The 15,481-nt window shown below is 36.1% G+C and overlaps 1 protein-coding gene across 1 annotated transcript in view; it reads left to right on the top strand.

The window, feature by feature from the left end:
- Positions 1–15,481, top strand: part of LOC122813684 (lectin-like) — a 318,203-nt gene that overhangs the window by 147,964 nt on the left and 154,758 nt on the right. The window contains exon 3 of the mRNA XM_044086137.1: positions 12,845–12,945. Coding sequence (XP_043942072.1) covers positions 12,845–12,945 — 101 coding nt within the window. The remainder of the gene's footprint in view (positions 1–12,844; positions 12,946–15,481) is intronic.

Raw genomic sequence — 15,481 nt, 5'->3', positions numbered from 1 at the left:
AATAACAATAAAAATTAGCAACAGTCAGGATAAGAAGAGGTGAAATCAAAATTATGATGTATAACCAATCTACAGGAATGTCTCCAGGAATAGATGGTATTTCTGTGGAAGTATGGAAGCTATGAGGGAAAAAAACTAATAAAGGTCTGGAAGGTTTTGTTTAACAGTATTTTAAGAGGAAGAGAAGTACCAATATCCTGGATGAAAGCAGTGGTGGCTGTGATATCTAAAGATGGTAAAGACCTATCAAATCCAGATTCATATAAGCCTATTTCAATGCTAAACCATGATTATTAAGTGTTTATGTCTATAATAGCTAAACAAATGGCAAAGGTGTTGCTAAAATTGATGGATATGGATCAGTTGTAATTTTTGCGGTGGGTAGGCAAACATTTGACAACATTAACAGCATACCACTGCTGTTGGTGGGTCGGTGCAGAGAAAGCATTTGACAGAGTAAGCTGGGACTTTATAAGCAGGGCAATGGAAGCATTCACATTACCTGATAAAATTATAAGGTTGATTAGGAGGATTTATGAGGGAACAGAGGCAAAAATTCAAGTAGGTGAGTTCCTCTCTGATAATTTTTGTTTGAGCAGAGGAACCAGGAGGGGTGTCCTCTTTCCCCTTTATTATTTGTGTTATATTTAGAACCACTGGCAAATAAAATAAGGGACTCATAAATTCAAGGATAAAATTTGTATGGTAATCAAGAAAAGCTGGCTTTATTTGCAGATGATGTTATTTTATACCTGATCTTCTTCTTCTAATGTCGGCTTTCCCTGGTTAGGGGTCACCACAGTGGATCACCTATCTGTTCATGATTGGCAGTGGAGTTTATGGTGTTGAGTTGCCAGCCCGGCACCCAATCTTCCACAGAAGGCACACACATGCACACACTCATGCCTAGGGCCAATTTAGAGTGTCCAATCCACCTACAGCATGTCTTTGGGATGTGGGAGGAAACCGGAGCACCTGGAGGAAATCCACGCAACCACAGGGAGGACATGCAGACTCCGCACAGAAGGCACCCAGCTAAGAATCGAGCCAGAGAACCTCTTGCTGTGAGGCGGCAACACTAACCGCTGCACCACTGCGGCCGCCCTGTTATTTTATACCTGATAAAACCAGAAAAAGACATTTCAGTGTTGAGGAACACTGAAATCCATAAACCAAAAAATCTATTGGTCATTGCCAAGGTCTGGAACAGTGTTCCTACAAATATTAGAGCAATGTCATGCAGTCACATATTCAAACAATCTCTAAAGAGATTTCTCTTTAGCTCCTGGTTCTGTACATCTTACACCAGGCTGACACTACCCATTACACCTTCCTGCTCTTCCTTACTCTCCCCTCTTTTCCGTCCTTCTCCCTTCTTCCTTTTCTTTCCCTTGCTTTTCTTTTTCCCCTTTCCTCCCTTCTCTTATTAACCAAAGCACCAGTGACTATTCTGAAAACTTTCTACTCTAACTCCATTTCCTAGTCTCCCCAACTGCAAAATCTTTTTCCTCACCAGGAGAATCCAGGTCCTTAAACATCTACTATACACAGATAGGCTGATAGGCTAAAAGCCCTATCCCTCTACTCGGTTTCATACAGACTCCTCAGAGGTGACCTGTGTCTGGCATACAAGGTGATCATGGACCCCTCCTTGATGGGACTGCTGCATATTCGCAAGTCAAGCTCCACTCGAGTAACCCGAATGCGTGGCCTCAACCTGGTCTGTGACATCAACAGGACTTATTGGCAGGACAGATTTGTGTCCCAGAGACTCCCCCATCTGTGGAACAGACTCCCTATCCACATCAAGCAGAGTACCTCTTTACTCCTTTTTTAAGCACAACCTTGATAACTGGATGGGAAACAGAAAATACACCCCTGGGATTCCACCTGTGCCCTGCTGGACAGGGGCATTGGGTGCTGACTTGTCTATACATGGGCTAAACTCTTGGCTAGGCTTCTAAGGACCTCAGGGCCAGTAGCCTAGTAGACTCCTATGATCCTATGATCCTTCTGCTTAGTCTTTTGCCCATATTTAAAATGCTTAAAATCTTTACCATTCGTTGTCACTACTGATTGTACTTTGCTAGGTGTTCAGTATCCTATGACTGATGTTTAATATTCACTGTATGATTTTGTGATCTGACATTATTTATCCTGTATGTTGCTTCTACAATTTGTTACTGCACTTCATGTGATAATATTATGTACTTTATTAATTGAACTATGTATGTTGGAGCTTTTTTCCCTGGACCTTTGCTGAAAATGGATTCATGCCCAGTCGGACTTTCCCTGGTAAATAAATGCCAAATATAAATAAATATTAGAATGTAACAACATTAATGACCTGTATCCCCGGTATTGGGGCACACAGGTAAAATATGTGTGAGTGAGTGTGTGTATTTTGTGTGTGTGTGTGTGTGTGTGTGTGTGTGTGTGTGTGTGTGTGTGTGTGTGTGTGTGTGTGTGTGTGTGTGTGTTTGCTAAGATTTTGGCCATATCCTCTAAAGCACTACTGTTGACACTATTCTGTGAGTATCATATGCGATATGAGCTTAAAGAAAGTAGAGAAGCTTAGTATTTTCAACAAAAAATTGCTCAGGAGTAGCATATTATGATATGAAATGGGAGCAAAATTAAGGAAAATTTGAAAGGTACTTCCACTGAAAAGATTTATGGAGGCATATTACAAGTCTGTCAGTTTAGTTTATTTCACTTTGTAGTACATGTGTTTGACTCCCTCAGTACCTGCGTACCTTTTTACCTTTTGCAAGTCTACATTGGAATATGAGGCTACCAGTCACAGCAAACAATAAAGCCCACAAGTGGTAAAAAGGAGGGATGGACAGCTGGGGATGAAAGATTTAGTATTATTCTGTTTTAAGTTTCTGTTTCTGTTTTTCAGAAAAATTGTACAAAACTGAATGCCAAGCATTGTGCAAAGATTGTTGAAAGTATTCTCAAAAAGGTTGTTAGGACAAACGAGTTTTCATAAACATGAAAAACGTGATTGCTATTGTAAGTATTGTGCTCAGTGGACTCCTTTTGGTAGAATGCCAAACAAAGAGAATCAAGGTTGTTTATTACAACAGTTCACAAATGACACTAAGTTGGGAAAATGATACACAAAATAGAACACAAGACAATTTCAGTTGTAAAATGCAAACAAAGTGTATCTTTGGAAGCATAACATTTAACACTAATATTACGGCATGGCTAGCTGCACAGGGTCAGGCATACATTAAAGTAGAAGAAGAGCCAAAGACCGACATAAACATTTCGGTAAACAGCTCAGTGTCTATTAAATGCTGTACATTACCCCCTGAAGATGTAACAATTTTGACAAGGGCAGACATCATACAAAAAATGTCACAGTGTGTTAATAACAGCATAAAAATAACAATAAATTAATCGGGGGAACAAACAAGTATGATTTCTACTAATACTCTGTTTATTTGTATAAACAACACAGTAAGACAAAAAAAAGGACCATGGGTCGGAATACTTACCATTTTGGGCAACAAGCCAGTACTTCATACAGATCAAGTGGTAAAAATACCTTCCACTTGTACCATGATAGGACAGCAATACCAAAAAACGATATTGCATTTCAACATCACATTTCCAAGTTTTAAACAAAAGGAATGCAGATTTAAAAGAGCCTGGTATAACACACTTTTAGGGGGAGTAGGAACTCTAAATGCTGTGGATAGTGAAATTTTGCAAACTAAACTAAAATTGCTAGGACAAGACATATCACAAATCGTACATTTACAAGACCAGTGGACTCCTACAATTTGATATGTACATAAACAAAATGTACAATATCAAGAGGGCTTTCTAAATCATTACAATGTATCATTAATAGACAGATTGCAATTTGACAATAATGTATCTATATTTGCAGATTGGACAAAATGTACTTTACAGTCGTATGTTAAAATGCAGCAAAATGAGTTACAGACAAAGCTGATGTTAAAAAATGAGCACATGTGGCGACAAATATTCAGTAGGTGGATTCCATCCACTAGCTGGGTAAGACTATTTACAGAAAAGACCCAGTGCAAGCAAAATTACTGCACTGGAAAGCTTATGTATTATAATGTAACAAAACAAACAGTAATGTGTCAATTCATGGTATTACCCATAATATTTTGTCTACTTATAATGATACTGAATTTTGGTTACCTCAACTTGAAGGAAATTACATAGATATGAATAACAAAACGCACATGTTAAAACATTTTACAAAAACTATAAATGGTCTCATATGTGGGCAACACTCTCCCATCTATGAACCATGTTTTCTTCAACATTCAGTAAATATGTACAAGTGAACAATATTGCCTTCAAACTTCAAAATGTTTGTTGAAGAGGCACCACAATTTGTATGTGTGGTTTCAAATAAACCAGTGTTAAAATACAAGCAAACACCCTTTGTGGGATGTATCAGTAATATCACACATTTAACCTGGAAAAATGAGACTTACGTGTTTTCTACCAGTACTAAAAAAATGGCAACATTTCAGTGGAAATATGATTCAGTTTCCTAACGTTACCTTGTCTTTAGACAAGTTAAAAAATATAATGCAAGAGACAGATAATCTTAAAGCTTACTTGAATCGTCGTAACCGCAACATATTACAGCATGAAGTAAACAGTATAATAGTAAAAAATAAATTGGTACAGTTGGCTGAAATAATGGAAGCTGACACTGCCCATAATTGGTGGAATATATTCACAGGGTGGTCATCATCTGGAACCAAATTGTTAAATTGGCTAATACATCCGGTGTTAGTTTTGGAAGTCATAATAATTATGATGGTTTGAAATTGTTTAATATGCTGCAGGTTGCGAAAAGTCGCATTAACACAGCAAATCATGATTGTTAACACGGACAAAGTGGTAAATACTGTAAATAATAATGGTAATGAAACAAATACAGTTTTTTCTTTTTCTAAAGTTTAGTCCGTTCCTCAAAAATACAGTAAGTGGGAACTGAAAGATTAGTATTATTCTATTTTATTCACTGTCTTTTCAAACTGTTGCTAGCATGATTATTAGCTTGAATAAAAAGCTGCAAAAATAGTATGAAATATAAAGGGTTAATCTAAAATAATATAAAATGCTGAAAAATAGAAAGTAGTATATGTGCTGGCAAACATATAATAGCTTAAATAGATTTTGGCATCCATGTGAAGGAGTACGTTAGAAACAAAGTCTGTAAAAATAACTACGTAGATGACAGCTGCAAGGACATCCATGAAATAAAGCTGAAACATCAGCAAAGTAAAGGAATGCAACATCAAGTTTCAAATAGTGCTGGAACACGATGTTTCAGATAATGCAAGGATAAGTTTCCAAAGATCATCAAAGTACAAAGAACCAAGGAGAAGGGAACAAAGGAAAACTGTTATACTAAGAAAGAACTGCCTGTGCACAAAACTCTTTTCACTGAAGTGATGGCTACCAGGGTAGAGGAGGATAAGATCTGAGGTCAAGATCTGTATTATATCAGACTTTGAGAAAAATACCAGATCAGACCTTCTGGTATAAATGTAACTATGCTTAAACAGACTTGAGAAATTTGCTATAAAGATCTGACAGCATATGTGTTGCGTGTTTGTAGAACCAAAAGTCAAATGTAACAGAAATGTTGTACTAACTAAAGCAGTTTACTGAAGCAGTTTGCCTCTGTGTATTTATTGTACTTAGTACAATCCAGTATTTAAAAGTAGCTGTTCATACTAAGAGTTAATATACTGTGGTGTGCTTACATGCAAATGCAAAATAACAAGAAGTAACCAACAGAAGGCAGCATAGAATTCTTCAGCGGAGACTAGCAAAAAGGCAATGAAGATTGCAAATGTAGCTAAGGTTAAGGCTGAAAGGGAATTATCAGAAGGATCAAAAAGAGAAAAGTTATTTTTTTATTTTTTTTAGGTGCATAGCAGAATGGGGGTGGGGTTCATGATGGACCAATATGAACAAAGATGTGAGGGAGATCGCAGAAGACTGGGAGAAAGCAGAAGTAGTGAATGAATACTTTGCTTCACTGTTCATAAAAGAAAGCAAGAGAAGGGAAGTCATGTTAACAAGGAGGCAGGACACAAAGGGTAGAAGAGTGGACAGAGACCAAGACAGAGGGGAAGGAAGTTCAGAGGGAACCGTCTGCCTTAGAGAGAATAAAAAATCAAGAACCATAGAGGCTGCCTCCCAGAGTTTTCAAATCCTTTGTTTGTTGGCAGACTCATAGATGAATATCTTCAACAGGTTGGTGGTTAGTGCGGATGTGACAGACTAGTGGATACCATTAAGTGTGGTACAACTGTATGGGGGAGATTAGAAAACACCTGGGAAGCTACTGACCTGTTATCAACTGTGGAGCAGGGAAAGTCCTGCAAAAATACTGAAGGAAAATTTGGCAGGACTCCTACAGGAGAACAATCTCAACACAGCAACCAACGTAGGTTCATGGAGACAAGGAGTTATCAGTTAAACCTGATCCAGTTTTAAGAGAGGGTTACAGGTCAACTTGATAGGGGACTGCCAGAAGACAAAGTCTAGCTGTATTCAGTTCCACACTTGATGCTGACAGGACAACTGGAGAGACAGGGGCTAGGACCATGCCTGACGAAGTGGATAGCTGCATGCTTGAATGATAGGACACGAGGTTATGGTGAGAAGGACAATGTCAGGAATTAGAAATTGGCAGTGGAGTACAGCAGAGGCCTACGCTGAGTCCAGATCTCATTAGTGTGCTTGCTCAAGATAAATCTGAAGGAATAGGAATAGAGATCAGGCTAAACCGCTGGGCATACCTCTCAACTTTACTGAATTCCCCTGGATTTCCCAGTTTTGTGCTCAAAATAATAGGGTGCAATGAATTCCTGATTGGCTTTTTAAATCTACATTTCAAGGATAGCTGTAACTTCACACTAACAATGGAAAAAAAATCATCCTGACCTGCTTAACATTTTAGGACTTTAGGACTAAAAACAAAACATGATCATGCTATATACAGACTTAGATGCTAGATGACAGAGGATATCGCTATATATTGCTATACTTTGACAATATGTGCAACATTTGTGTGCAATTGTGTTATGAACTAATACTGCTGTATCCTGTACGTCTTTATTTGGACTCTCCTTTTAGCCAGGTAGCGGTTGACAGGAGTCCCTGGACTAGCTTGCTTACCTGGTGAATGAATGAGAAAGAAAGAAAGAAAGAAAGAAAGAAAGAAAGAAAGAAAGAAAGAAAGAAAGAAAGAAAGAAATTGGGTAATCACAGGAAAAAACCCACAGAAGACAAGTCTAAATCATAGAAGGGACTACAGATTCTCTCTCTTCACTTGTGGCAGAATGAAAGTGAAATGTATAACAATGTACAGTTTAGCCAAGAGTAAGACAGAGCGGCATAATCAAATATGGTGCAAGTCGTAAACCTCACCAAATAAAATTATACATCCCCCACCACACAAAGTAAGGAGACTCGGCAAGGAATCATTGCAATTCAGTCCCTCTCATGTTGAGTCCCACAGGAGAAAACACTGCTATACAAAACATTCTGAGCAACCACTTGATCCACAGAGTCCTAATTAAAGTTAAGTTATTAGTTAGCTCTTCCCTATCAAGAACATAGATTTTTCTGTTCTCAGATATGGGGATAGTTCTGAAAAGAATAATTAAATTTCTTCCCACTTGCCCTTGTTTAGACAGGTCATTTGATTATTTCCCTTACGTATTCTGCTAGCTGTCCCCCAAGCACTTTTATTACCTATTCTGCATTAGGACAGGTGGAAATTAAAACTCCTCCTACTATACTGGTGGAGTTATTTGACAACCTGGGAGTGGGTGAAGTTATCAGAACTCAACCAAAAGTGAGATTGTCAAGTGCGTTTTTCTTTTCTTTTCTTTTTTGGCTACGCCTATATGATGGCAATCTTCTTTGTTTCAGCATATACCGATATTGTAAGCCATTTTTATTTGTACAGGGAAAGGGTGCAACAATCTTAACTTGTGAAAATATTACAGACACCGTCGGTGACAACAAGATCACTTAGATGTGCCTGAAGTTTTATTTTTGTGTCATAGTGGGACGGCTTGCATCACAAACTTTTGTAATAAGGGTTGTAAGAAGCTTACTGCCCATACCTCTTAATCTATTAACACAAAAAAATCTGGACAAAGCCAAAAATAATGGGGGGGGGGGCTGTAGAAATAGGGACAAATCTTAAATATTGCTCTTTTAAACTTGGAAAGTTGCTAGAATTAAAGTTTTGGTGTTACCATGCATTTTCTGAAGGATATGAAGTCTGAAACTGAAATTCCTGTCATTATTTAGTGAATTCAGTCATCACTGATTTGTCACAAAAATGCCGAAAATAACAAATTTTATGAGGAACAGGCCAAAAATACGAGGCAAAAATCTGGACATTCTGTGAAAATCTGGACAGTTGAGATGTATGTTACTGCCTGAAATGCTTCACTGTGAAATAGCAGCAAAATGAGGTTATTTTAGTCACAATCAAGTGACAAGTTAGATGGAAATAAAATTATGGCCTTTGAAGACATTTCTGACATTGTCCTGGCTAACGTTCTTTTGTAGATAAATATATAAGTTATTGTATACAAATTATTTTCTAACCTCCCTTTAATTGTCAAAAACTATTGTTGTCTATCTGAAACACTTTACCATAACATGAAACTATGACACATTCTGCTATAGTGAATCTTTAGTTTTGGGAACATATAACCAAGCAAAACTGGTTATTTGTATCACTATTGTGAATATGTCATTCTGCAAAATCTCATTTTTTGCTTAAAAAGTAGACCTTCTGCAGTGTAATGAACAAAATGAGATATAATCATACATCAAATATAATGTAAACCAAAAGAATGATTAAATTTCTATGCAAAGACTGCCAGTTATTCATTCTGGTAGTACTTGGACTTGGTTTGCAGCAAAAACATATAATTTCTATTAGCCAAAGGTGCAGATTTTCCTGAAAAGAAAAACAAAAATACATGTCATCAGGAGACTTGGCATCTAAATAGGTGGAATCACTGCTGCAATTTTATTTTATTTATTATTATATTATTATTAATTTTGTTAAAATATTATACAGCCTCAGTGCTGCTTTTTAATTTAATTTATTTATTTACATTGTTAACCGACACAAGAGTGTCCAGATGGAAATGTCCATTTTCAGGGGATGCCCTATGTGTGTGTGTGTGTGTGTGTGTGTGTGTGTGTGTGTGCGAGCACATTTGTTAGATAGATCTGTGCTTTGTTTAAGCAATGCACTGCTTATATACATTTTTCTTTTGATCATTACAAGTTCAGCTAATATTTTGTACTGAACATAATTCCATTTGCAGAGACTGTTAATGATCTTAGTGTATTTAGAAGGTTAAGTTACTTTCTTTACTTTACTTTGCATGTGCTCTTTTAATATAGGAGGCCATATGTGTATGCAAGGCTTATTTTACAATACCACTTTAAAACTTCTATGTTAATGATTTTTATCAGATTTCTAAGATGCAAACTCTACTGTTGATGTACATTTTGGTTCGGTATTCTTTTTGTTTGCTGGGCAAGCAGTTGGGTTTCAGGATAGAGGGCAGGAATGGGTAAGGTACATCAGTGGCTCACTGTCTCTGTGGAAAACTACATTTATAGTTACAGTTCATTGCAGCTGACAATTCTAGTGTAGGTTATTTTTTGCATACTGATACTTCCTTTGTAAATAAAGTTTATTGACACCAAACCTCACCCAGAACTCTATACTAAAGAACCATGGTATTAGACTAGAAAGAAATTGCTTTGAAAGTCTATGTTAGTCAAAAATGAATGACAAGCAATATAACACAAAGTCACACTTTGTGGTGGCAATGTCCCATCAATGTCCATGAAGGGGACTTAATCTCCATATAAACCTATACTTAGTGTAATACATTTTGATATCACTGCATCTTATAGCAAGGACAAACCCCCCCAAGAATAATAACTGCAATTAATAAAAGTGTGATTCAGAGAATTGTACATTATCAAATAACTGACTATTATACCAGCGACTGGATACGCTACACATTGGGACAGTATTACTAGAGTACATCTCAACTTTCTAACACAAGAAATCTGGATCAAGGCTTAAATAATGGGGGGAGAAATACTCAAAAATAGGCATAGATTTTAAATATTGCTCTTATAAACTTAGAATTTTGTTAGAATAACAGGTTTTGTGTTAGCTTGCTTTTTTCTGAAGGATATTTATTTATTTATTTATTAATATTTGATTACAGGGAAAGTCCAACTGAGTAGAAGCCCATTTTCACTGGAGGCCCAGGGAGAAAAGCTCCAAATTATTACAAAACATTTTAAGAACAATAATTTTACAGTCTTCAAAAACACAACAAAACATCTGCAGTTTAAATAATTATAACAAAATAGATGATGTTTAAGATTCGGTACAAGTTATATGACAACCATTTACTATTTACAGAAAGTTTAGACAGTTTGTAGATAAATTAAAGTTAAGTTAGTCTAATACAAATAGCACTTGCAATATGAAATGAGTGAAAAACAGGCTTATGGTGTATTTAGAGAGAAAGTCAGGAAACAGAATTGGATAGCAGCAAGGAAGTAAGTAAAGAAGGGAGAGTAAGGAGGTGTAAGGAATGGAAAGGTACATTTAGAGATATAGTTTATAACAGAACATAGCCACATTTTAGCTAGGAAGTCTTTCAGATAAGTTTTGAAAGATGTAAGAGAAGGTATAGACTTGATGGATACAGGTAAGGAGTTCAAGGTCTTAGCAACCTTGTATGAGTACAGACAATGCCCAGCAGATTTGCTAGGTTTGTAGACAGAAAAGAGTTTTTGGTCACTGGGTCACAATGACTAACTGGGAACATATCTTTAGAATATGCTTCATTTTTGTAAAAGTTCTAACTTTTTAACAAGTTCAAATGTTAATATAAATAAAACAATATTGTTCTGGTTATATTTTATTTAATATTAATGTGGCAGAGAATTTTATTTTTATAAAAGAAAATTGCATTTTAGTTTTATACAAGTTCAAATGTTAATATAAATAAAACACCATTGTTCTGGTTATATTTTGTGTTTAATATTTTGTCTGTTCTTCAATTTGTGTTTGAATATTGGAATCCCACAATTCCATTGGAGTAGGTGGGGTTACATAATTATGTATGCAAATGTTATGTTAATCACCATTCAGATTTTTGGCCAATTGTACCTATTTTTCGTGGGCCTTTGTCCAGATTTTTGATGTTTCCAAGCTGAGAGGTATGCTGCTGGCTGTACCCGATTGCTGATGACACAAAAATAAGTGCAGCAGTAGATGATAGGAAAAAGAGTCTAAGGAAGGATTTGGAAAGGCTGAGCAAGCTGGCAAAAAGGTGACAATTGTAGTGCAGTGCAAACAAAAGCAAAGTGCTGCATTTAAGCCACAACAATGCTCATAAATTATCAGCCGAGGGAATGGAATTGATGACAACAGAGCAAGAAAAGGATCTGAGAGTATTGATCACATCAGGAATGGACCACCTGGAGTGTAGTCAGAAAGCAATGGCAACAAGAAACAATGTTGGAAAGTATCCTCAGTGGGATTCCAGAGCAAAGTGGCAATGCTTTCACACAAGACGGCCTTGGTCAGGCGACACCTTGAGTAGTGTGTGCAGTTCTGGAGTCTGTACAAGGAAACAGATGTCAGGTGGCTAGAAGAAATCCATGGAAATGTTACCAGAAAGATCCATGGGATGTAGGGGAATAAATATGACCAGAGGCCTCGAGACCAAAAGAAATGGGGGGCGGGGGCAAGATATTGCTGTCAATATCACATCAAAGAGATGTGAAAAGGTCATTCTGAGGAAGAAGGAGATAGGAAGGGAGCACAGGCTGCAGATTGTAGGGAGTAATTACTCCCTGCATGTCCAAAACTGCTTTTTTTGCAATGGAGCCATAGCTAGCTTTTCTGACAACCTGTACAGATCTCTGATCTGGTGACCCCTTAACTCAAAGTTAAGGACAAAAAAAGACACTGAAGTGCTTCAGCCCTGAGTGAGAATGCAGTATCAGCATTCATTTTTGCATGCCAGTACTGCCTGTATCAGTTATGAAGCTCTGAATGGTGACACTGCACTACCACCCAAATGAAATCTGACTATCATGTCCACTCCCACCCCCTGACACCTTGTGCCATGAATGGCCGTCCCTTCACCGTTTCACCTTAAGAGTTATGAATCCATGGAATGGATCACCAAAATGAACAGAGGAGCAGGTATTCCTAGAGGCATTCAAGAGGACTTTGTGCAGGTAGAAAAGGATAACAGGTAAATAGGGATGAAGGGAGGGTAGAATATAAAATGTACTTAAAAGGGCAGACTAGCTAGGCTTATTGCCTTCTGCTAGTAAGCAAAAAGGTTATCCAATATAAGTCACCTAACCAGGCAGTGCTCCTGAGTCACCCCCTAGAAAAAGGCACCTGTGCCTCAAGGATTTACTTATATACCAAATAAATAAAGAAAAGCCACCTCCAAGTAAGACAGCTGGAGCAGAAATTTATCAAAATTCAAAAATGTTTTGACTTGCATAAACCAACTTTATAGACTAGGAAGGAGAAACTACATCCAGAGATCAAGCTGGTTCTGCATATTAAAACAGGCAAATAGTGAATGAACAAGCCTGCAGATTCTGCATGTATGTGAAATATGTGTGAAGTGTTTTTATGCATATTCCCCCCATATATATATATATATATATATATATATATATATATATATATATATATATATATACTTTTTTTTTTTTGTTTCAGACCAAGCAAGCAAAAAGATTTTCAGCAAGAGAATTTGTGAGGGCAATACATGCAAATGGTACAGATTTATTAATCGACAAGTCGCTTATGCTGATGCAGAGGTAACTCAATTATGTTATTATTTATACATATTTTGTTGCTTGTATTTAAAAATATATTGTTGCAGTCTGTTCAAGAATATTTGAAAATTGTATTATACTTTTCTTATTTATTTTATTTTATTTTTATTTGAAATTCCAAATGTCCATTTTAGTTCATGTTTTATTTATCTAATTGCAACAAAGACTAACTACAGTCATTCTAAAGCATAGAAAACATCAATCGACAAAAAACATGCACATGTGCATTTTAACAAGCAGTTGTAAAGAATAAATAGCAGAAATTATTAAATCTGACTGAAAGATTTCTCTACTAATACAACAGTCTTTATTACAAATTTCTGAGATGCAATTTTAGTTACACATTTAGTTGCTAGGCTAAATGGGCTAGACATAAAACATTAATTCAGTTATTAAGTCCCGAAATCTGCATCATCCTGTTCAGAGTTACATGGGAGCCTTTGGGATGTAGAAGGAAAACAAAGTATCCAGCAAAAACAAAATGGCCACAAAGGTGGCCAGTAACTATATGCAGATGATATCCCAGGCAAGAACCAAGCTGGAGAACCTAGTGCTGTGAAGCAGCAGTATTAACTGCCATTGAGCATATTGTAACTTAGTCTGAGATCTGGTACCTTGGAGTGGTATATAATGACCAGGGAGTGGACCCACTGCATGCGTGGTGTGGTACCTTGGAGTGGTATATAATGACCAGGGAGTGGACCCCCTGCATGGGTGGTGTGGAGGGATTTGCACCCTCCATTAATGGGGCAGGGAGTGGACCCCCTGCCTGGGTGATATTTGAGGGCTTTGCCCCTCCATCTAAGAGTTATTTTTATTTTCTAATTGAACATCTTTCAAGTCTGATCATCTCATTTAAGCAGCCTTTGAAATGCTTGCTGTGAGTCCAGAGATCTACATCCAATATTTTATTATATCACAATCAAACTATATGGAATAAATAACTTAATAAATGAATAATGTGCTACATCACTGTGTGAAGTACAAATCAAATAACAGGTTTTAAAAATAATTGCATCCTCAAAAGATAAATTAATAGCTGAAGTATGAAAGTCACAATGATGTTTCCAAACTGCACTAGAGTAACAAGTTTTAAAATAAAATGATAACCAACTTTCAAACCATATGATTTAGAAGAACAACATATGGAATAAATAATTACATAATAATCCAAAGCAGGCAAATAATATAATGCACTTATAGAATAGCATAATTAATGATATAATGTAGCCCACTCTGTATAAATAAAATTGATTCAGATATTACTAACAAATAATGATATATTAAAAAGATTTAAATCTCATTAGCAAAATATCTATTCTTCTCTGTGAAGTATTGTATTATCTTTTGCATTCTTTGCTTTCATTTATAAAAAAATGTTTTTTATTCCTGACATTAAAACATATATCTAATGATTTTCTATATACTAATGTAATCACACATGCAGTTCTGATATTACTTCCTTGGCTAATTTTTATCCTCACTGTTATGGCTATCTATAGTGCCAAATTTTCCTAATTGCACTGTCTAATTTACACTGATCAATGTCAGTGAACTCTATAGTTCTTATATTACTTTTTTTCTTACTACATATTTCTTCAAATTGCTTGCCCCAGGGATCCCCTGAAAACTGCACTTTACAGATCGATAATCATGTTTAACAAGTATGTGCATAAACCAATTTCTAGTTTTGTATGACCTTTCCAAAAATGAATGGATTACTATAAATCATAAGCAACATGAAACTGAAAACATTTTGGATTTCAAAAAGAATCCTAAGAAATGAAATGTATCAACAAACTTGGTTAAAGTGTTTTTTTGTTTTATTTTATCTTATTAGTTATTTATTTCACAATTTCTGTCTAATCCTGAATGTAAGGTTTTGCTTTTGGCACAGTTTAAAATAATGAAGCAACCCCTAATGAATATTGAATAGTATTATTATTTTTCTGTAGTAAAGAAACAAAAGTTACAATAGTGGGACTTTTAGCAAGTACATCTCTTTCATCTGCATATAACACACAATCCGGATACCAGTTACTAGGTAGATCATTTTTAGGAAAAGAAGATATTAGAGAATGCAGAGTTAGTTCAGATATGCCCCAATTACTGAAATTATTTTTCAGACATTATGACATCAGCAAATGAGCAAGTCAAAAGCTGGGTAATGATGCAATTTATACACAAAACCATAAGCATGGCATAAATTATCAAGGGGTATCTGAATGTGTATAGAGACATCAAGGAGTATCTGAATGTGTACAGAAACATCATGAGTTATATATTTATACAGAGGAACAGGGTAAGAGCCTAATAACTTGGTTGGTAGGGTAGAGGAAGTCTCAGCTGTAGGGAGAGAGAGAGAGAAATACACAAACAGAGACAGAAAATATGAAATTATCAAAAAAAGTAGAATACTAAATGGCAGTCATATTCATAACCATCATGTGCCATGGAATAGGACTGTGCAACATAAAACAGCATAAAACCTCCTTTAAGATTCATAAAAGTAATTACA

Source organism: Protopterus annectens, chromosome 1.part1 (assembly GCF_019279795.1).
Source record: "Protopterus annectens isolate FY-2018-M chromosome 1.part1, PAN1.0, whole genome shotgun sequence".
NCBI classification, from domain to species: Eukaryota; Metazoa; Chordata; order Ceratodontiformes; family Protopteridae; genus Protopterus; species Protopterus annectens.
Note: the sequence above shows the minus strand (reverse complement) of the source record. Positions and strands in the feature narration are given on the sequence as shown.